This window comes from Geotrypetes seraphini, chromosome 2, assembly GCF_902459505.1.
Source record: "Geotrypetes seraphini chromosome 2, aGeoSer1.1, whole genome shotgun sequence".
Lineage (NCBI taxonomy): Eukaryota > Metazoa > Chordata > Amphibia > Gymnophiona > Dermophiidae > Geotrypetes > Geotrypetes seraphini.
Genome location: NC_047085.1, coordinates 2,482,791 through 2,504,916, shown reverse-complemented (window position 1 = coordinate 2,504,916; position 22,126 = coordinate 2,482,791). Strand labels below are relative to the sequence as shown.

At 44.2% G+C, this 22,126-nt stretch overlaps 1 protein-coding gene across 2 annotated transcripts in view; it reads right to left on the bottom strand.

Moving 5' to 3' along the window:
* FBXL6 (F-box and leucine rich repeat protein 6) overlaps positions 1–22,126 on the bottom strand; it is a 112,397-nt gene that overhangs the window by 45,478 nt on the left and 44,793 nt on the right. For both annotated transcript variants that reach the window (XM_033933279.1, XM_033933278.1), the window contains exon 6: positions 4,654–4,767. In XM_033933279.1, coding sequence (XP_033789170.1) covers positions 4,654–4,767 — 114 coding nt within the window. The remainder of the gene's footprint in view (positions 1–4,653; positions 4,768–22,126) is intronic.

The following is a 22,126-nucleotide window of genomic DNA, read 5'->3' as shown; positions in this document are numbered from 1 at the left end:
CCCCTGTGGAACGCCTGATGGGTTTCTCCATGTTTTAGAGAGGTTGCAGTTGAAGCGTACCTGATAGGTGCGGGCCGTAAGGAATCCTCGGAACCAGTCAAGTACCTCACCTCCAATGCCGATCGCGTCTAAACATTGTAGTAATTTTTTGTGGTCCACTAAGTCGAAGGCCGAGCTCATGTCAAATTGCATGATTAAGGCGTTATGGCCCTTGGTGAATAGGTTGCGTAAGTGATCTAGGATCGCTGCTATCACCGTCTCAGTGCTAAACAGAGGTCTGAAGCCGGACTGGGTTTCGTGTAGTAGAGAAAACTGGTCAAGGTAGTCCATCAATTGGGTATGTACTAAACCTTCCATTATTTTTACGAAGAATGGAATGGACGCTACCGGTCTGTAATTGGTTACTGATGTTAGGGAGTGTTTGCGATTTTTTGGAATTGGGGTGATTATAATGTGACCGTTATTCGTTAGGAATTTCCCATTTTTGAACTTATTGGTCATACAGCTCCATAGTGTTAGTTTAAAGTCTAAAGGAGCTGCTTTCATAATGTTGGGGGAACAGAGATCTAGAATGCAGTGTGATTTAGTATATTTATTATAGAGTTTTATGAAGTTATTCCATTCTGGATCTTGAAATGAGTTCCAAAACATATCCACTGGTATTTCATTTCCATGTGTGTTGGCTATTTGATGTGCTTGTGTGTTGATTGTTGGGCACGTGTTCCTTAGGTTCACAATTTTTGAGTCAAAGTGTTGTGCTAGATCGTCTGCTGATGGGAGTTTTGTGTCGTGCATGGATTGATTGTGGCGTGTGGTATCAAATAAATTTGTGACCAGGTTAAACAGTTCTTTAGTGTTGATTCCTTTTGAATTCGTGTTGGATGTGTGTATTTTGGATGAGTAGAATGTTTTTCGTTTTTCTTTTATCAGTTGTTTGTAGTCCTTTATGTTGGATCTCCAGTTGTTCCGGTCTGGTGTTTCTCCCGTTTTATTCCAGATCCTTTCTAGTCGTCTTACTGATTGTTTCATTTTTAATAGTTCAGAGTCGAACCATTTATTATATTTATTTGAGCATTTTGTTCTGTTTCGTTTAGGGGCTATTTTATCTAAGATGGATGTGCTTGTTTTTGTCCACTGTTCCAAGAACTCATCCCCTTCATTTATCTCCTCAAGCGATTCATAGTGTGCCCAGAATTCCTCTGGGTTGATGTGGCCCCTTGTGAGATGTTCTTTTATTTTTATCTTTGGGTGAGTTTTTTCTTTTGGTTGATTCCAGATTAAGTTAAAGTAGTAGGTGAAATGATCGGACCAGATGTCGTGGTACCAGATGCCGTCGGATATGGAAATAGTGGGGTTTAGGATTTCTTTTGAGGACATAGATACCAAGTCTAACTGATGGCCTTTCTCATGAGTTTGTGTGGATGAAGGGAGATTGTAGTTGAGTGAGGATAGGAAGTTTTTGAAATCTTTTGTGTCAGGATTGTCCTCGTTCTCTAAGTGTAGATTTATGTCTCCTGCTATAATATTGTAAGATGGAGTAATTGAGTTGTGTAAGATGAATTCGTAGAAGTCTTCTCTGGCCTTTGACCAGCTTTTTGGCGGGACATAAAATAGAATGCAGGAGAGGTACTCTTCTAGATCCTCCCGTTACATCATGCCGTTACAAAAAGTTCCTAGACAGAATGTTATCATTCCAGGCAACCAAACTGAACACATGGCTCGTAAAACCCATACTCGAGGCCACCTCATAGGCTGACTTCAGAAAATCTCTGAAGACCCTCTATTTAACAAATTCTAATCCCAATTCATGTCCAATCCCTCCAACTTTCCTCTTCTCAATCCCCTTCTCTCTAGATTTTAGATTACTCATGCTCTTCCCTTAGTAATTGTATTCTAACCCAAATAGTTTTTCCCTGTATCAATCTTCGACTATTCACATCCTTAGATTCAAAACAACTTGGTTCTCTTCCACTTGTAATTTGTATCCCAGTTCAAACTGTTTTTTCTCCTCACTTCACATACTCACTGTATGTATCTTGTTGTAAACCGCTTTGAACTTATGGTATAGCAGTATATAAGAAATAAAATTATTATTATTATTATAGGTCTGACCCAGTAAAGCTATTCTTATGTTCTTAGTGAAGGTGCGTGGCGCCGTAGCTAGACCAAAGGGTTGCACACAAAACTAATATTTCTCTCCCAATATCGCAAAGCGTAGGAATAGTTGATGAGAGGTCCGAATGGGAACATGTAGATAGGCCTCCGTCAGGTTGAGAGAAGTCAGAAATTCCGCAGCACAGAAATTCCTTCACTTGTTAGGGTTCAAACATCAAACTTCCAGAAAAGCAACATTGGCTCAATATACAAAAAAAATTTTCTTTCAATAAATGGCAATCAGTCCATCATATTTTACTCACCCTTTATTCGCAGTATAGATTGCTTGCCCCAACGATTTCATTCCCAACAGGACCCGTTTCGCCCTAACGGGCTTTCTCAAGGGTTCCAGGGAGCACTGGTTTCTGGCATCTTCTCAAATACGGGGCAGGAGCCAATGTTGCTTTTCTGGAAGTTTGATGTTTGAACCCTAACAAGTGAAGGAATTTCTGTGCTGCGGAGTTTTCCAATTTACCTCACTTTCTATCTTCAACATATTTTGTGTTTTAGAAGTCAGAAATTCCCCAGGCTGAACAGCCAGAATTACAGATTTCAGGGTTTCCCTGCGAAAAGATGGAACCCATAGAGCTAATAACCTTACTGGGTCAGACCAAAGGTCCATCAAGCTCAGTAGCCCTTTTTCACGGTGGCCAATCTAGGTCACTAGTACCTGGCCAAAACCCAAAGCATAATTCCCTGTCTATCCTGGTGGGCTCACAGTCTATCTAATATACCTGGGGCAATGTGGGAGCAAGTGACCCGCCCAGGGTCTCAAGGAGTGGCATGGACACCATTAGCAAAGCATAGCATAGTATAGTCCCATCCAGTGCACTCCCTTCCATCTAACCTGTATTTTGATTATCCGTGAATAAAAATAAAGTTGGATTTTCATTATTTACATAGTTTAATCACCATCATGAAAAGACATTTTCCTTTAATTTGTGTAACAAGTTCAACAAAATTAATAAAGGGATTATTTTTTACTTGTTATTGAAGATGCCAATTTATCTTGGGAGACTGTCAATTGCTGTTTAGTTTATCACTGATGTGATCAACTGAGTATGACGTTGCTTCTACATAACATTATTTTTGAGCATTAATACATTGACACCTTTGAGATCCAAAATGGTCTGAAAAGGTCCATCTTTCTTGGGCACCACGAAGTAAATGGAGTACTTGCCAGTGCGAATCTCTTGAGCAGTGTCTGCTGAAAAACCCCTTCTCTTCCAAGTTGCCTGACAAGGAGAGGAGAGGAGAGGAAACGATCTGGCAAAGATCATGAAAACTTCAGAGCATAAAGTCCCAAATCACCTCCAGGACCCACTGATCCGTTGTGATCTTGGCCAGTCCCCGGTAAAACTCCCACAACTGGGCTCAGAATGAAACTAGGGGAAGGATCCGCAACGAGAGAGCCTGATACACCGACCCTTGAAGCTGGGTCCCTCTTGAGGCGGCCAGAACATTTTGTGCATCTGCCAGCCGCATCGAATGCTCGGCGCCTATATAAAATGCACTTGTGCTGGTTCTTTGAATCACTCATACTGAATGCGCCAAAAACCCACGCACAACAATGCCATACAAGATCAGTAGGACTACTTTATGCTCACCAACTGTCTCAAGTTAGAGCAGGCCCTATAAGGCACTCTAAACTGCAGTCTGTGCTGGTATAGGTGGCCAGGTGTACAGTTGAGGCTCCTTGAAACACAGAAAACCTAGAGAGGTGGGGGAGGGACTTGACCCTTTCGAGTGTGGTATCCCTGAGATCGGTAGGACCCGCAAAAGGGTGCCCCAAGCTCTATTTGGACAGCAAAAAGGACCAGAAAAATTCCCTAACCAGATCTAACATGCCCAAAACAAACCTCAGCACAGACTGCACAATCTTACACTCCATCTGCTGGAGACTGAGAAAAGACCGATTATAAGAGGGACTGTACAGCCCACTTGTACTGTAAGAACATAAGAATAGCCTTACTGGGTCAGACCAATGGTCCATCAAGCCCAGTAGCCTATTCTCACAGTGGCCAATCCAGGTTACTAGTAGTAGCAACATTCTATGCTACCAATACAAGGCAAGCAGTGGCTTCCCCCATGTCAAGAATTTCAGTCAATCCTTGGTTTTCAAATTTTCTCAACTATGGAACCAACTTCCTCTTATTTTAAGGGGTCCTGGTCCTTTTCAACTTTTTTGTAAATCTTTAAAAACTATTTTATTTGCCAAACACTTCGGAAACCAGTCATTAATATTTTCCGATTGTTACTTTTTTCAGTATTTTTTTAGTTACTGTTAATCAAGTCAAGCTCCTTTCTGGCTGAAGACCTGGTATACAAAGCTAAATTTTAGTTTAGTTTAGGAGCGTAAACCCATCCATTTCTCTGCCGGTCTGGAAGGACACTAAAGAAATATGTATTTGAATGGGGGGTTGCTGCACTACTTTAAGATAAGGAGAGGCAAGGTGCTATGATGCATGAAAGTAAGGTGGGGTGGGGTTGCTGAGATACCTGCAATTGGGGACAGCCCGCCTGCAGAGCTTCAATACATAACTGCATAGATGGTACATCTTGGCTAATATCTGTTGTTACCTCCAGCAGCTGCAGCATTGAAGAACTCCCGCTCTGCAAAGACAAAGGGCATAACAGGAGCCAAAGTCAGGGAGCATCTGTGCTGTGGAATGTGGAAAGCAGACATGCACATTCCCCAGAAGTGCAAGAAAAAAATATCATCGTCTTCCCAGACAGTTCAGCAAAATATGTTGCATCTTGCCACTAGGCCAGAAACATGACCAGCCCAGCACAAAAACTTAGGAAGTGCCCTTTTCCTGTCCTTGCTGTGTTTTGTAAAGGGTATTTTACTATTAACACTAAGCTATGAGTACATTTTCATTCTTTTTATTTTCATTTTAAAAATTGCAACATTTATTCTCTATAATAGAAGCCTAAGCGCACATGCGCACTTAGGACGGCGTGTTCTCTGCAACTGTGGTGTCTGGGTCCATGCCGAATTCCATTTTCGAACACGGAGGCAGGGAACACGCCGGCAACTCCCGCCTCTCGCCCTTACTCACCAACCACTGCCACTCCTCTTCAAAGCAGCCTGCTGAGGTTCGCCGGCCGGCTGTAGCAAACCTCGCAGGGCGCTCTCCACCTCAGTAGCACGTTCCCTCTGACGCGATCGTGTCAGAGGGAACGTGCTACCGAGGTGGAGAGCGGCCTGCGAGGTTCGCTACAGCTGGCCGGCGAACCTCAGCAGGCTGCTTTGAAGAGGAATGACAGCGGCGGCAGCTGTTCGTGCCAATGGGCCAGAAGACACCAGGAAGCCGGGATGGAGAGAGGGTAAAAACAGGCATGCACAACAGGGGCAGGCATGGCACAATAGGGGGCAGGTGGAGAGGGAAAGGGGGCTGCTTTGGGGGGGAGGGTGTGTTGGGGCAGGCAGCAATCATGCTTTGTTCTGAGAGGGGGAGAAAAGAAGGGGGCCACGGAGCAGGCAGGCATGGCACAACAGGGGGGAGAGGGAAAGGGGGCTGCTTTGGGGGGGGGGTGCTGGGGGCAGTCAGCAATCATGCTTTGCTCTGGGAGGGGGGAACAGGAGGGAGCCATGGAGCAAGCAGGCATGGTACAACAGGGGGCAGACGTAGGAGGCTGCTTTGGGGGAGGGGTGTGCTGGGGGGCAGACAGAAATCATGCTTTGCTTTGTGGGGGGAACAGAAGGGGGCCAGGGTGAGACAGAAGGGCATGGCACAACAGAGAAATGCAGGTAGGCAGGGGACCAGGGAGACAGACAGAAAGAAAGACAGACAGGGGGCCAGGGAGAGAGAGAGAGACAGAAAGAAAGAATGACAGACAGACAGCGTCCAAGGAGAAAGAGACAAAGAAAAAAAAGACAAACATCTACAATAAAATTATGAACCATATCTTGGGTCTATTATCCTTAGCTTAAGGTATGAATATAATTATGATTTTGATAAGAAATACAATTTCAGATTCATTCACCCCTCTCCCAAATGAGGTTTAAAACTTAGTTCTCTTTTTCAAAATGCAAGATCTCCCTAATAAATCTAATCAGCCTGTATGAAGCTGACCCACCCCCCCCCCCCAAAAAAAAAAAAAAAAATCCACAAACTTTTCCCAGGTAATATTCTATACAATTCTCCAATATAACATAAGAAGTGTCATCTCCGGAACAGACCCTAGGTCCATCAAGTCGGCCGATCCGCACACGCGGAGGTCCCACCAGGTGTTCCCTGGCATAGTTTTAGTCCCCATATCACTCTAAGCTTCTCATAAGGAGATGTGTATCTAGCTTACCCTTACCCATGTCACTTTATGCCACTCATAAGGAGATACACTTCTAACTTACCCTTAAATCCTAGAACGGTGGATTCCGCAATTACCTCTTCTGGGAGAGCATTCCAGGTGTCCACCACTCGTTGTGTGAAGCAGAACTTCCTGATATTTGTCCTGAACTTGTCCCCCCTTAGCTTCAGTCCATGTTCTCTTTTCCGTGTCACATTGGACATTGTAAATATTTTTTTTTCCAGCTCTATTTGTCGATTCCTTTCAGTATTTTGAAAGTCTCGATCATAATCCCTCGCAGTCTCCTCTTCTCAAGGGAGAACAATCCCAGTCTCTTAAGTCGTTCCTCGTATTCCAAGTTCTCCATGCCCTTTATTAGCTTTGTTGCTCGTCTCTGCACCCTCTCGAACATTTTTATATCCTTCTTTAGGTATGGAGACCAATGTTGGACGCAGTATTCCAAGTGTGGTCTGACCATCGCTCTATAAAGCGGCATTATTACTTTCTCCGATCTACTCGTGATTCCTTTCTTTATCATGCCCAGCATTCTGTTTGTGTTCTTCGCTGCCGCCGCGCATTGCACCAACGGCTTCAGGGTCCTATCGATTAATACACCCAGGTCCTTTTCCTGTTCGGTTCTTCCCAGAGTTGCACCTGACATACTATACTTATGTTCCTTATTTTTTCTGCCTAAGTGCATCACTGCATTTTTCCACATTAAATTTCATCTGCCATTTATCTGCCCATTTCTCCAATCGGCTCAAGTCGCTCTGGAGTTCCTCACTGTCCTTCTGCGAGTTGATTGCCCGGCATAGCTTTGTGTCATCTGCAAACTTGATGGTCTCACTGGATGTTCCATCCTCTAGGTCGTTGATGGAAATATTAAATAAGATGGGCCCAAGTACCGAGACCTTGGGCACACCGCTAGTCGCATTCTCCCAGTATGAGAACTTCCCATTTATGTCCACTCTCTGCCTTCTGTTCTCCAGCCATTTGCCTATCCATCTTAGTATATCTCCTTCTATTCCATGGCCTTGCAGTTTCCTGAGGAGTCTTACATGGGGAACCTTTTCGAACGCTTTCTGAAAATCCAAGTATTTAATATTCACTGGTTCTCCATTATTAATTTGTCTGTTCACTGTCTCAAAAAATTGAAGTAGGTTCGTCAAACATGACTTCCCTTTCCTGAATCCATGTTGGCTGGCTCTCATCAGGTCATGTGTGTCTAAGTGCCGGGTTATGCTATCCTTGATCAGCACCTCCACCATCTTCCCAGGGACCGACGTGAGACTCACAGGTCTATAATTGCCCGGTACTCCTCTCGATCCTTTTTTAAATATCGGCGTGACGTTCGCTATTTTCCAGTCGTCCAGTATCTGTCCTGTTTTGATTGCCAGGTTGGCAAGTTTTTGCAATAATTCTCCGATTTCCACTTTTAGCTCTTTCAAGACTCTCAGATGAATTCTGTCCGGTCCAGGAGATTTGTCACTTTTGAGTTTGTTGATCTGGCGGTAAATCTGGTCCAAGTCCACTTCTACTGTGGTAAGGCTGTCCTCTGTTACTCCTTTGAACACTTTTACTGCTTCTGGAATTTTTGCAGTGTCTTCCTTTGTAAAGACAGACGCAAAGAAGGAATTTAGTCTGTCTGCGATTTGTTTGTCTTCCTTGATTTACCCTTTACTTCCCTGGTTGTCCAGCGGTCCCACTGCCTCTTTTGCGGGTTTTCTCACTTTCACATACCTGAAGAAAGGCTTGAAGTTTTTGGCCTCCTGTGCTATTTTAGTCCTTTTTGGCATCCCTCACCGCCCTGTGACACTTCTGATCATCCTTGTGTTTGTTCCAAGTTTCGGTTGTTTTTGTGCGTTTCCATGCTTTAAAGGAATCCTTTTCTTATTTTATGGCTTCCTTCACCTCTTTAGTAAACCACGCCGGCTCTCTTTTGCCTTTGGTTTTCTTTGCTTTGGACATCCGCGGAATGTAGAGGCTTTGTGCTTCCGTGATAGTATTTTTCAGGAGGGACCATGCCTGTTCTACCGTTTTCACTTTGCCCATTTTTTTCTTGATCCGTTGTTCCACCATAGCTCTCATGCTATCGTATCTTCCCCTTTTAAAGTTTAAAGTCGTGGTTGAAGTTTTAGTACCTTTCCCGACATCGAGTTTGAAGTTGATCATGTTGTGGTCGCTCGTTCCCACTTAAGAGTATCTGATTCAATGTACTATAAACCACTGGGCGAATTTCTTCATGAAAAGGAAGTTAATAAATCCCAAAAAATAAATAGTAACACAGTAAATGACAGCAGATATAGACTTGAATGGTCCATCCAGTCTGCCCTATAATTACATTCATTCAATTTCATGATTAATTTAAAGGATCTGTTTTCTTTATTAATTCTGGGCCATTGACCTTAGAAGTCCTTAGATTCAATTCAGCAGAATATCAATTTAAATTTTAATACCTTGGGACTCTACTGTAATAAACACTTGATCTCAGACTTCACATTGCTTTTTTTATATGGGCTCAATGCCCATTGTTCATATTTTGCCAAACAGTAATATAATGCTATGTGGTTCAGCTCTGCAAACCCCATTTTTCAGGTACCCTCTGAAATCACAGGCATCTGGGGTGATTTCTAATTTGCTGCTAAGACCACTTGGGCAGTGGTCATCTTCAAACACTCCAGCTTAACCCTGGGTCCCTCCAGTTCAGGAGCTCTTGCATTAAGCAGAGCTATTTTAAATTGACCTAGAATTAATTTAATTTAATTCTTATATACCGCTAATAACCATGAGGTTTCTAAGCGGTTTACAAAAATGAATGTATTAAAAGATACAATAAATAAAAATAAATAATATAGGTACTTAGAAATTCCCTAACTGTCCCAAAGGTTCACAATCTAACTAAAGTACCTGAAGAGACAATTTATGAAAAATAAAGATAAAATATAAAGATAGAGATAGAAATGAATATTCCACCAAGTAATGAATAAATAAATTTAAAGATAGAATTAAAAATAAATAAATAAAAAAATAGAGATAAAAAATAAGTATCAAGAGAAATAAAAAATATATATTTAAAGTGTTCTCCCCTGCTGGATCGGGGGAGGGGTGAAACTGTGATCAGGTGCCCTGCTGGAGAAGGGCTCCCGATACTGCTGCTGGTCTCGGTGAGCTGTTAGCACCGCTTCTTTCAAAGTGTTCTCTCCTGCTGGATCGAGGGAGGGGTGTAACTGTGATCAGGTGCCCTGCTGGAGAGGGGCTCCCGATACTAATGCTGGTCTCTGTATTACTCCCCTGTACCACAGAATTGACAATAGTACTGGATAATTGGGACATCTTATTTCCTCTTCCTTTTCATAGGACTAAGGGTAAGACTTATAGTCCCACCCAGAACCACCTTGTCATGATGAAAGACTGTAAAAGGTGGATCAGCAACTAGTGCATGCAACTCACTAACCCTCCTGGCAGAGGTGAGAGCAATAACGAAGACCACTTTCCAAGTGAGAAACTTGAGAGGAGCTGTAGCCAAAGGTTCAAACAGAGGCTTCATTAAGGCGGAAAGAACCACATTAAGATCCCAGACTACAGGAGGGGGCTTAAGAGGTGGTTTCATGTTGAAAAGACCCCGCATGAATCTGGAAACCAAAGGATGAGCTGAGAGAAGTTTCCCATGAACTGGCTCATGAAAAGCAGCAATAGCACTGAGATGGACTCTGATGGAAGTAGACTTGAGACCAGAGTCAGACAAAGAAAGAAGATAATCTAACAAAGTCTCCACTGCAAGCGAAGTGGGATCATGATGATGAAGAAGACACCAGGAAGAAAACCGTGTCCACTTCTGTTGGTAGCATTGAAGAGTGGCCGGTTTCCTGGAAGCATCCAGAATAGAACGAACGGGCTGAGACAAAAGAGAATAAGCTGAGGTCAGCCCGAGAGATACCAAGCTGTCAGGTGCAGAGACTGGAGGTTGGGATGCAGAAGGGTCTGCTGATGCTGGGTAAGCAGAGAAGGAAACAGTGGAAGAAGAATGGGCTCCCTGGAACTGAGTTGAAGGAGAAGGGAGAACCAATGCTGCCTGGGCCACCGTGGAGCGACGAGAATCATGGTGGCTTGTTCCCTCTTGAGCTTGAACAAGGTTCGTAACATGAGAGGCAGAGGAGGGAAAGCATAGAGGAACAGATTGGACCAATCCAGGAGAAATGCATCCGCTGCCAGACGGTGAGGAGAGTAGAGTCTGGAGCAGAAGAGGGTCAGCTGATGATTGTGAGGAGCTGCAAAGAGGTCTATCTGAGGAGTGCCCCATTGAGCGAAAATGGACAGGAGAGTTAAAGGATCGAGAGTCCATTCGTGGGGCTGGAGAATTCTGCTGAGATTGTCTGCTAAGGAATTCTGCTCTCCCTGAATGTAGACAGCCTTCAGGAATAATTGGTGATCTGTCGCCCAAGACCAAATCTTTTGGGCTTCCTGACACAAAGAGGCGAGAGCCTGTCCCACCCTGTTTGTTGATGTAGTACATTGCAACTTGATTGTCTGTGCAAAGTAGCAGAACCTGAGGAAAGAGAAGATGTTGGAAAGCCTTGAGGGCATAAAACATCGCCCGGAGTTCCAGGAAATTGATGCGATGCTTCTTTTCCTGAGCCGTCCAAAGGCCCTGAGTTTGAAACTCATTCAAGTGAGCCCCCCAGGCATAAGGGGAGGTGTCGGTGGTGATGACTAGTTGATGAGGAGGTAGATGGAATAGAAGACCTCTGGAGAGATTGTAAGATATCAACCACCATTGTAGAGATTGACGAAGAGATGATGTCACAAATATGTGTCGTGAGCAAGGATCCGTCGCTTGGGACCACTGGGTAGCTAGAGTCCATTGAGGAGTGCGCAGGTGAAGACGGGCGAAGGGGGTGACATGAACTGTCGAGGCCATGTGGCCCAAGAGTATCATCATTTGCTTGGCAGAGATGGAGCATTGTGGAAGCACCTGCTGACAAGTTCAAGTTCAAGTTCAATTTTATTTGATGTATCGCCTATAACAATTTCTAAGCGATGTACAATAAAATATCATAAATGATAACAAATAGTGTTAAAACAAAACTTCTTAAAATTTTTGAAAGGCAAAAATTTATAACATACAATGTTAGAACTTTAAGGAGTTACATCACAAACTTGATACATTAGGGAAAAAAAGGGAAAAAGTTACAATATTCTCAATCTAATATGGGAAAAACATTAAAGTTACATACATAAGGAAGGGGCAAAAATAAAATTAAGAGATTAAAAATTGAGCTTGAAAAACAAGGAATATATAAACCGAGTATAAAATTAAATGGTAAAAGCATCTTTAAATAAAAAAGTTTTCAAAGATTTTTTAAAAGAATTGAGGTCTTTATCTTTTCTTATGTAAAAGGGCAGGGAATTCCAAGTGTGAGGTCCTAAAACAGAGAACATTTCGTTTCTTCTTGTGCCTACTGTTTTTAAAGAAGGGACCGATAATAGATCTTGAGAAATAGATCGAAGGGAACGAGAAGCATGATAAGGAATAATCATTTTGGAGATAAATTGTGGTTCCTTAGATGCCATAGTTTTAAAGATTAGTAGTGCTATTTTAAAAGTGATTCGATGATTAATGGGTAACCAATGGGATTTTATCAGTAAAGGAGTTACATGGTCATATTTTTTTGCTTTATGGATTAGTTTTATTGCGGTGTTTTGGATAATTTGGAGCCTCTTTTTATCCTTTTGTGGTATATTGAAGAGTAGAGAGTTGCAATAGTCTAGTTTTGATATTATCATAGAATGGATAAGTATATTAATAGATTTGGGTTCTAAAAAAGAGGAAATAGAGCGTATAAGTCGGAGTTTATAGAAACAAGATTTGACAATTTGATTGATGTGGTTATGGAAGTTTAAGTCAGAGTCAATAGTTACACCTAAAATTTTTAATGATGTTACTGATGCAATTGGAGAATTATCAAGTAAAAATGAGGATATTGGAACGATGTCTTTTCTCCAGGTAAAAATCATTGATTGTGTTTTCTGTATGTTCAGAGAAAGCTTATTGGAGCTAAGCCAGATTTTGATTTTTTCTAGTTTAGTGTTAATTTCAGTAAATTCGTCGTCCTTTTCTGGGTCAAGTGGGTGAAGGAGTTGGATATCATCTGCATATGAGAATGGAGTGAAACCTAAAGATTGGCAGATGGTGAGTAATGGGGAGAGAAAGATATTAAATAGGAGAGGTGATAGAATAGAACCTTGGGGTATTCCAAAAGATGTAGTATAAGGAGCAGAGTGAACGTTGTTAGTGACAACAGTAGATGAGCGGTCAGAGAGAAAAGATTTAAACCAGTTTAAGATTTGTCCACTAATACCAAAAGATTCCAGACGGAAAAGTAACAGAGTGTGATCTATAGTGTCAAAGGCTGCGGAAAGATCCAAGGAGAATAAGGCAACCGATTTATGGTGATCAAGAAAATAATGAATATTATTGATAAGACCTAGCATTGAGTATTCAGTGTTATGGTGTTTTCTGAAACCGGTTTGGTTGGGATGTAAAGCATTGGAGATATTGAAGAGTCTGAAGACGGTTGGACGGCAGGAACGATCTCATGAGGACCGTGTCCAGGACCGCTCCTATGAACTGAAGTCTCTGAGTAGGAGTGAGATGTGATTTGGGTAGATTGATCTCGAATCCCAGAAGTTGGAGACAAAGGATAGTCTGGTTGGTGGCAAGGAGCACTGCCTGAGAGGAAGTGGCTTTGATTAACCAGTCGTCCAGGTAAGGGAAGACCTGAAGATGATGAGAGCGGAGAAAAGCGGCCACCACAATGAGACATTTGGTGAACACCCTGGGAGAGGAGGCAAGACCGAAGGGTAACACCTTGTACTGGTAATGACAGTGATTGATCATGAAGCGGAGGTACTGTCTGGAGGCCAGAGTGACCGGAATGTGAGTGTATGCTTCTTTGAGATCGAGGGAGCATAGCCAGTCGCCTTGATTGAGAAGAGGGTAAAGAGTGGCCAGAGAAAGCATCTTGAATTTTTCTTTGACCAAGCATTTGTTGAGATCTCGAAGATCTAATATGGGTCTGAGATCTCCTGTTTTTTTGGGAACTAGAAAATAACGGGAGTAGAATCCCTGCCCCTTCTGATTGAGAGGAACCTCCTCTATGGCGTTCAGAAGAAGGAGGGATTGGACCTCTTGAAGGAGGAGGGAGGACTGAGGAGTGTTCAAAGCAGACTCTCTTGGCAGACTTTGGGCAGGAAGAGTCTGAAAGTTGAGAGAATAGCCGTGGCGGATGATGTTGAGGACCCACTGGTCTGAGGTGATGATCTCCCAACGGCTGATGTACAGAGAAAGACTTCCTCCTATGGGTTGAGGTCAGATGGGCGGATTGTAGAACACTGGCTATGCCCTGGAGAATTAAGTCAAAAGGGTTGCGTGGACTTCTGCTGTGGAGGAGGTTTCACCTGTTGCTGCTGTTGCGTTCGAGGAGGTTGACGCTGTTGCTGACGCCTGGGCTGCTGAGGAGCCTGTGGTAAAGGTCTAGCCACATAACGTTGATAGGCGTTGATAGGCTGATTGTTGCCGAAAAGGCCGGACAGGTGGAGTTTTCTTCTTGGTTTTGAGAAGAGTGTCCCATCAAGTCTCATGTGCCGATAACTTTTGTGTGGTGGAGTCCATAGAGTCACCAAAAAGTTCATCCCCTAGGCATGGGGCATTAGCCAGGCGATCTTGATGGTTGAAATCAAGTTCTGACACTCTCAGCCAAGCCAGACGACGCATGACAACAGACATGGCCGTGGCTCTTGAGGTAAGTTCAAATGTGTCATAGATAGAACGTACCATGAACTTCCAAAGCTGGAGAAGGGAGGAAGAACATTGACGAAAAGCAGATCTCTTGCTGTCAGGAAGGTATTTCTCAAAAGAAGCCAGATTCTGAATGAGGTGCTTCAAATAAAAAGAGAAATGAAAGGCATAATTACCAGATCGGTTAGCCAACATAGCATTTTGGTATAACCTCTTACCAAATTTGTCCATGGCCTTCCCTTCTCTGCCAGGAGGGACTGAGGCGTACACACTAGCTCCCGCAGACTTTTTGAGAGTAGATTCCACCAATAAAGACTCATGTGGAAGCTGGGGTTTGTCAAAGCCAGGTATGGGGATGACTTTGTATAAGGAGTCTAATTTACGAGGAGCCCCTGGAATAGTCAAGGGAGTTTCTAGATTTTTATAGAAAGTTTCCCTTAAAATATCATGGAGGGGCAACTTCAAAAATTCCCTTGGAGGCTGGTCGAAGTCCAAAGCATCAAGGAACGCTTTGGATTTCTTGGACTCAGCCTCCAAGGGGATGGACAGAGACTCACACATCTCCTTCAGAAAAGTCGTGAAGGAGGCATTGTCAGGTTTAGAGGATGGATCTTGAACAGAAGGATCCTCCTCACCAGATGAACATTTACTGGGAGGACAGAAGATGTAGAAGTTACGTCCCCGCTGGGGACAAGTGATCACAATATGATCAAATTTACCATTGGCATTGGAAGGGGGAAACCAATCAAGACTAAAGCCACGACCTTCAACTTCAAAAAAGGGAATTACGACAGTATGAGAACCATGGTTAGAAAACGGCTCAAGAAGGGCAAAGCAGAAATCCAAACAGTTGAGCAAGCATGGTCTCTACTGAAAAACACCATCACAGAAGCACAGAATATCCACATACCAAAGATATCCAAAGGAAGGTGAAAAAAGAAAAAAGGAGAACCAGCTTGGTTATCCAAAGAGGTTAAGGATGCAGTAAGGGAAAAGAGGAACTCGTTTAAAAAATGGAAACGGGAAAAAACAGTGGAGGCCTGGAACTGTCACAAAATCGATCATAAAAAGTGTCAAAGTGGTAAGAGATGCCAAAAAAGTCTATGAAGAAAAGATAGCACAAGAAGCCAAAAACTTCAAGCCCTTTTTTAGATACATAAAAGGAAAGAAATCAGCAAGAGAGGCAGTGGGCCCTCTCAATGACCAAGGAAGGAAAGGGTCAATCAAAGAAGACAAACAAGTTGCCGATAAGTTAAATGCATTCTTTGCCTCTGTCTTCACAAATGAGGACACAACAGCAATGCCAGACACAGGGAAGATATTCACCGGAGGCATAGAGGAAAGCCTCACAACAATAAATGTGGAGTTGGACATGATATACTTTCAGATTGATAAATTAAAGTGATAAATCCCCTGGACCGGATGGAATTCACCCGAGAGTATTAAAGGAACTTAAGGTAGAAATTGGCAAATTATTGCAATCCTTAGCTAACATGTCAATTAAAACCGGGCAAATACCAGAGGACTGGAGGATAGCAAACGTCATACCAATATTCAAAAAAGGATCAAGAGGTGAACCAGGAAATTACAGACCTGTGAGCCTCACATCAGTTCCTGGGAAGATAATTGAAGCACTAATTAAAGACAACATTGTACAACACTTGGAAGATCACAACTTAATAAGGGCTAGTCAACACGGCTTTAGGAAAGGGAAGTCATGTCTGACAAATTTGCTTCAATTCTTCGACAAGGTGAACAAACAATTGGATAGTGGAGATCCAGTGGACCTAGTTTACTTGGATTTCCAGAAAGCATTCGACAAGGTTCCGCATGAAAAGCTTATGAGAAAACTACTGAGCCATGGAATAGGAAGAGAAGTGCACAGATGGATTGGCAAATGGCTAGAGAACAGAAGGCAAAGGGTGAGCATAAATGGGCAATTTTCGGACTGGGAGAGAATGACTAGCGGCGTGCCCCAGGGTTCGGTTCTTGGGCCTATTTTGTTTAATATTTTTATAAATGACCTTGAAGAGGAAACAACATGCAATAAAACGAAGTTTGCAGATGATACAAAACTATGTTGGGTGGTTGGCTCTCTAGGGGACTGCGAGGATCTCCAGAAGGATCTAAACCAACTGGAAATTTGGGCGAAAAAGTGGCAAATGAATTTTAACATAGACAAATGCAAGGTGATGCATCTAGGAAAGAAAAACAAAGAACATGAATATAAGATGTTGGGGGTGACATTAGCCAAATGCGAACAAGAAAGGGATTTGGGGGTACTGATAGACAGAACCCTAAAGCCTTTGGCTCAATGTGTGGCGGCGGCGGCGAAGAAAGCAAACAGGATGTTGGGCATGATTAAGAAGGGGATCACGAGTAGATCGGAAGAGGTCATAATGCCACTTTACAGAGCAATGGTAAGACCTCACTTGGAATACTGTGCCCAACACTGGTCTCCATACCTTAAGAAGGATATAACTCTGCTGGAGAGGGTGCAGAGGCGAGCAACGAAACTTGTCAAAGGTATGGAAAATTTGAGCTACAAAGAACGACTCAGAAAACTGGGACTGTTCACCCTCGAGAAGAGAAGATTGCGAGGGGATTTGATAGAGACTTTTAAAATATTAAAAGGATTTGATAAAATAGACCAGGAAAGAGCATTACTAACATTTTCGGAGGTGACACAGACACGGGGTCATAGCCTGAAACTGAGTAGCAGCAGGTTTAGGACAAATGTTAGGAAATTCTGTTTCACACAGCGAGTGGTTGGCGCTTGGAATGCTCTCCCGGAGGAGGTTGTGGCGGAGACTACTGTTCCGAGTTTCAAGCGCAAGTTGGATGCACATCTTCTTGGAAACCATATTGAGGGATACGGGAAATCCGGGTCTCCTATAAGGTGTACTTAAATGGGCCGCCGCGTGCACATATCGCCGGACAAGATGGACCTCGGTCTGATCCGGTGAAGGCATTTCTTATGTTACCTTCCGAGAGAAGTGGCTCTTCAGAATCGCCCCACAGATCAGGATCCCTGATTTGAAAACTTCGATCCCGGGAATCCGGTGTCGAGGGCTCAAGGTGTCGAGATTTATGTATTGACTTACCTGACCTCAAAGAAGCGGTACCGGGAGAAGTAAGAGGCTGTAATGGTGCCGAAGTTTGGACAGCCTGATGAAGAGCTCTCGGTTCCGGTGCCAGTACCGGCATGGAAGTCGAGGACGCTGAATGGACCGGTACCGATAAAGTGGAAGCGGACAATAGGGGCTGCCCCACTGTTGGTACCGGTGGCTCAGATCGGACCGGGACTGGAAGGTTCGGTGCCAATAGAGCAGGGAGGAGCTGCTGCAACTGCTCTTTAAACTGCACCTGGAGGACGGCTGCAATTCGCTCGTCCAGTGAAGGCACTGGTACCGCTTTCTTTTTCTGCGGTACCTGTGGTGCCGCTCGACGCCCAGAGGATGAGGAGGCCGATGACGATGCACTCATCGTCTATGGGGGCGGAGCGTTTGCGCGGGCGCCTCATGGTCGGCAGAACTGGACTCGCTGCCACAGCAACCGGAGGGCGCTCGAGCGGGGAAGGCTTCTTAGCCGGCTTACCTGACTGATGCAACGCCTGCGCAGTGTCACACGGCGTCAAAGAAGTGGGTGCCGATTGTGAAGGAGCCGATGCCGGTGTCGATGCCGCAGAGTCAGCCATCTCGGCACCGAAAGTAATTTCTGTTGAATTTGACGGTTTTTCAACGTTCTCTTTTTCAAGGTGGCACAACGGGTGCAGATGGAAGCCCTATGATCAGGACCCAAGCACTGTAAGCACCAGTTGTGCGGGTCGGTCAAAGATATGGGCTGTGCACACCGTTGGCACTTTTTGAACCCTGGCTGAGGGGGCATGAACGTAAAAACGGCTTCTGCCAAATCGAAAGCCGAGGCTTCAATGGTAGCAATAGGCCCCGCTGGGACGAACCCGAATGAAAAAAAGAGAAAAGTTTTTTTGTTTTTTTTTTACTAATTGAAGGAAATAAAAAGAACAGAAGGAATAAACTTTTCCGATACCAAAATTAAGTGAGCGGGAAGGCGAAAAAAGAGCTTTTCAACAGCCGTTGAAAAGAACGCGTCTTCTTAGCTCAGCGGAAACTAAGAAACTGGGAACCGCGCGCCTCCGTCGGGCAGGAAGGAACGTGCACGGTGCGGCCTGCTAGAACTTTCCAAGTTCTTAGAGTGCAATCACTCTAAAATTGTCCGTACCGGGGCTCCGTCGGTGCCGTCACCCATCAGTCAAGAATATGCTGCCTGCTTGTCCTGGGATAAAAGCATTTATTTCCTACAAACGAACGGAGACTAGGGAAGCTAAACTAGAACATAGGGCGAGGTCTGCAGCGGTCAAAACGGCAGTCAGGGAGGCCAAACTTCAAGTGGAAGAGACTCTGGCAAAGAACATGAAGAAAGGGGACAAATCCTTCTTCAGGTATATTAGTGATAGGAAAAAGAAGACAGACGGGATAGTACGCCTTAGAAAACCAGATGGGAACTGCGCAGAATCAGATTCCTATAAAGCAGAACTATTGAATGAATACTTCTGCTCGGTCTTCACCTGCGAGGCACTGGGCATGGTCCGCAGTTGCAGGCAAGGCCTAGCGTGGAAGACCCGTTTCAGAATTTCGAGTTCACACCTAGCGACGTCTACTACGAACTGGAAAGACTCAAGGTGAACAAAGCCATGGGACCAGACAATCTACACCCCAGGGTGCTCAGTGAGCTGCGTGATATCCTGGCAGAACCGCTATCAGGACTCTTCAATCTCTCCCTAAGTTCGGGGAGAGTCCCCATAGACTGGAAAACAGCTAACGTCGTTCCACTGCACAAAAAGGGTTGCAGGGCAGAGGCTGCAAACTACCGACTGGTGAGTCTCACATCAATAGTATGCAAACTCATGGAAACACTAATCAAATGTAAATTGACGCAATCTTGGATAAGGAGAATCTACGGGATCCCAGTCAACACGGATTCACCAAGGGTAGGTCCTGCCAATCCAATCTCATCAGCTTCTTTGACTGGATAACAAAACAGCTAGACTTGGGAGAATCCATGGACGTCGTATACCTAGACTTCAGCAAAGCTTTCGATAGTGTCCCGCATCGCAGGCTGTTGAGCAAGATGAAATCAATGGGGCTGGGAGAAACACTAACTACATGGGTCAATTACTGGCTGAGTGGCAGACTTCAGAGAGTGATAGTTAACGGTACCCTCTCTAAAACATCGGAGGTGACCAGTGGAGTACCGCAGGGCTCAGTCTTGGGCCCGCTCCTTTTCAACATATTCATAGGGGACCTCAGGGGCTTCAAGGTAAGATAACGTTATTCGCCGACGACGCCAAACTATGCAATATAGTGAGAGACGGCAATTCACCCGATAGTATGACACAGGACCTACATTTGTTGGAGCTTTGGTCCTCGACCTGGCAGCTGGGCTTCAACGCTAAGAAATGCAAGATCATGCACCTCGGCAGCAGAAATCCATGCAGAACTTACACCTTGAATGGTGAGACCTTAGCTAGAACTTCAACATAACGAGACTTGGGAGTGATCATCAGCGCAGACATGAAAACTGCTGATCATGTGGAGAAGGCTTCATCTAAGGAAAGACAGTTGTTAGGTTGCATCCGCAGGAGTTTCGTCAGCCGGAAGCCTGAAGTCATAATGCCATTATACAGAACCATGGTGAGACCTCATTTAGAATACTGTGTGCAATTCTGGAGGCCACACTACCGAAAAGATGTGCTGAGAGTAGAGTCGGTGCAACGGATGGCCACCAGGATGGTCTCGGGGATCAAGGATCTATCGTACGAGGAAAGGCTGAAAAATTTGCGGCTGTACTCACTAAAGGAACGTAGGGAGAGAGGAGACATGATCAAGACGTTTAAGTATATTACCGGCCGTATCGAGATGGAAGAAGAGATTCTCTTTATCAAAGGACCCTCAGCCACAAAAGGGCATCCGCTCAAACTCAGGGGCGGGAAATTTCATGGCGACACCAGGAAATATTTCTTCATCGAGAGAGTGGTTGATCCTTGGAATGAGCTCCCGGTGCAGGTGATCGAGGCAAATAGCGTGCAAGAATTTAAGAGCAAATGGGATGCCCATGTGGGATCCCTTAGAGGGTTAAGCCAAGGGAACCTGTCACCAGGAGTGGGATCCCTAGGATAGTAGACTTGGGGGTGGGTCAGTAGAGTGGGCAGACCTGATGGGCTATGGCCCTTATCTGCTGTCATCTTCTATGTTTCTATGTATACCATAGAGGAAAGGAGAGACAGGGGAGATATGATTCAGACGTTCCAAATACTTGAAGGGTATTAACGTAGAACATAATCTTTTCCAGAGAAAGGAAAATGGTAAAACCAGGGGACATAATTTGAGGTTGAGGGGTGGTAGATTCAAAGGCAATGTTAGGAAATTCTACTTTACGGAGAGGGTGGTGGATGCCTGGAATTTGCTCCCGAGAGAGGTGGTGGAGTAGAAAACGGTGACAAGAGTTCAAAGAAGCGTGAGATGAACACAGAGGATCTAGAATCAGAAAATAATATTAAAAATTGAACTAAGGCCAGTACTGGGCAGACTTGCACGGTCTGTGTCTGTATATAGCCATTTGGTGGAGGATGGGCTGGGGAGGGCTTCAATGGATGGGAGGGTGTAGATTGGCTGGAGTAGGTTTTAAAGGAGATTTCAGTAGTAGGAACCCAAGCACAGTACCGGGTAGAGCTTTGGAATCTTGCCCAGATATAGCTAAGAGGAAAAAATAAAAAAATTTAAATTGAATCAGGTTGGGCAGACTGGATGGACCATTCGGGTCTTTATCTGCCGTCATCTACTATGTTACTATGTTACATCCCCAGCTATCTGGTTTACCACACCTTCTCTACCATTTGCCATCCCCATCCTATGCACTTGCTTGGTTCTCAAGGTCATACAGCAGCACACCTTACATCCATCCTCCACTATCTGACTCAAAACAAACAGCTCTGCTGTCCTCTCAAAAATTCCCTCCCACTCCTGTTGGTTTGCCCAGGCCCCTTAGCTATGTTTATCCCACCCCTGGGCTTCTTGGATTTAGCTTATGCCTTTCCAGTGCTAGAACAAGTATAGTTCAGGTACAATAGTTATTCCCCTGTCCCCAGAGAGCTTACAATTTACAGTTAGTTTGTACCTGAGGCAATGGAGGGTTAAGTGACTTGTCCAAGGCCACAAGCAGTGTCAATAGGATTCAAACCCTGGTCATTCTGGTACACAGTCTGCTGCTCTAACCACCAGGCACACTTTGTAACTGATAACTCATATGTAGACTTCCCCAATGTTATATCCCTTCTGCAATGAGAGGGCATAGGATGAAGTTAAGAGGCGATAGGCTCCGGAGTAATCTAAGGAAATACTTTTTTACAGAAAGGGTGGTAGAAGAGGTGGTGGAGACAGAGACTGTCTGAATTCAAAAGGGCCTAGGATAGGCACGTGGGATGTCTCGGAGAGAGAAAGAGATAATGGTTACTGCGGAAGGGCCATTTGGCTTTTATCTGCCATCATATTTCTATCTTTAAGTCTGTCCCCATACGCCCTATGATGAAGACCACACACCATTTTAGTAGCCTTTCTCTGGACTGACTCCATCCTTTTTATATCTTTTTGAAGATCAAGGCAGAGGGGGGTAGTGGAGCACAGTACAGCTGAAGACTGAATGAGGATGTTAAAGTGAGAAATTGAAGCATAATAGTCAGAGGATCATTAGCATAAATCTTAAAATCACCCAGAAAGAGATGGTTTGAGAAAGACAGCGAGAAAGGAAGAAAGACTTATTGGGAAATGCATAGGTGTTATCCAGCGACAGCAGGCAGATATT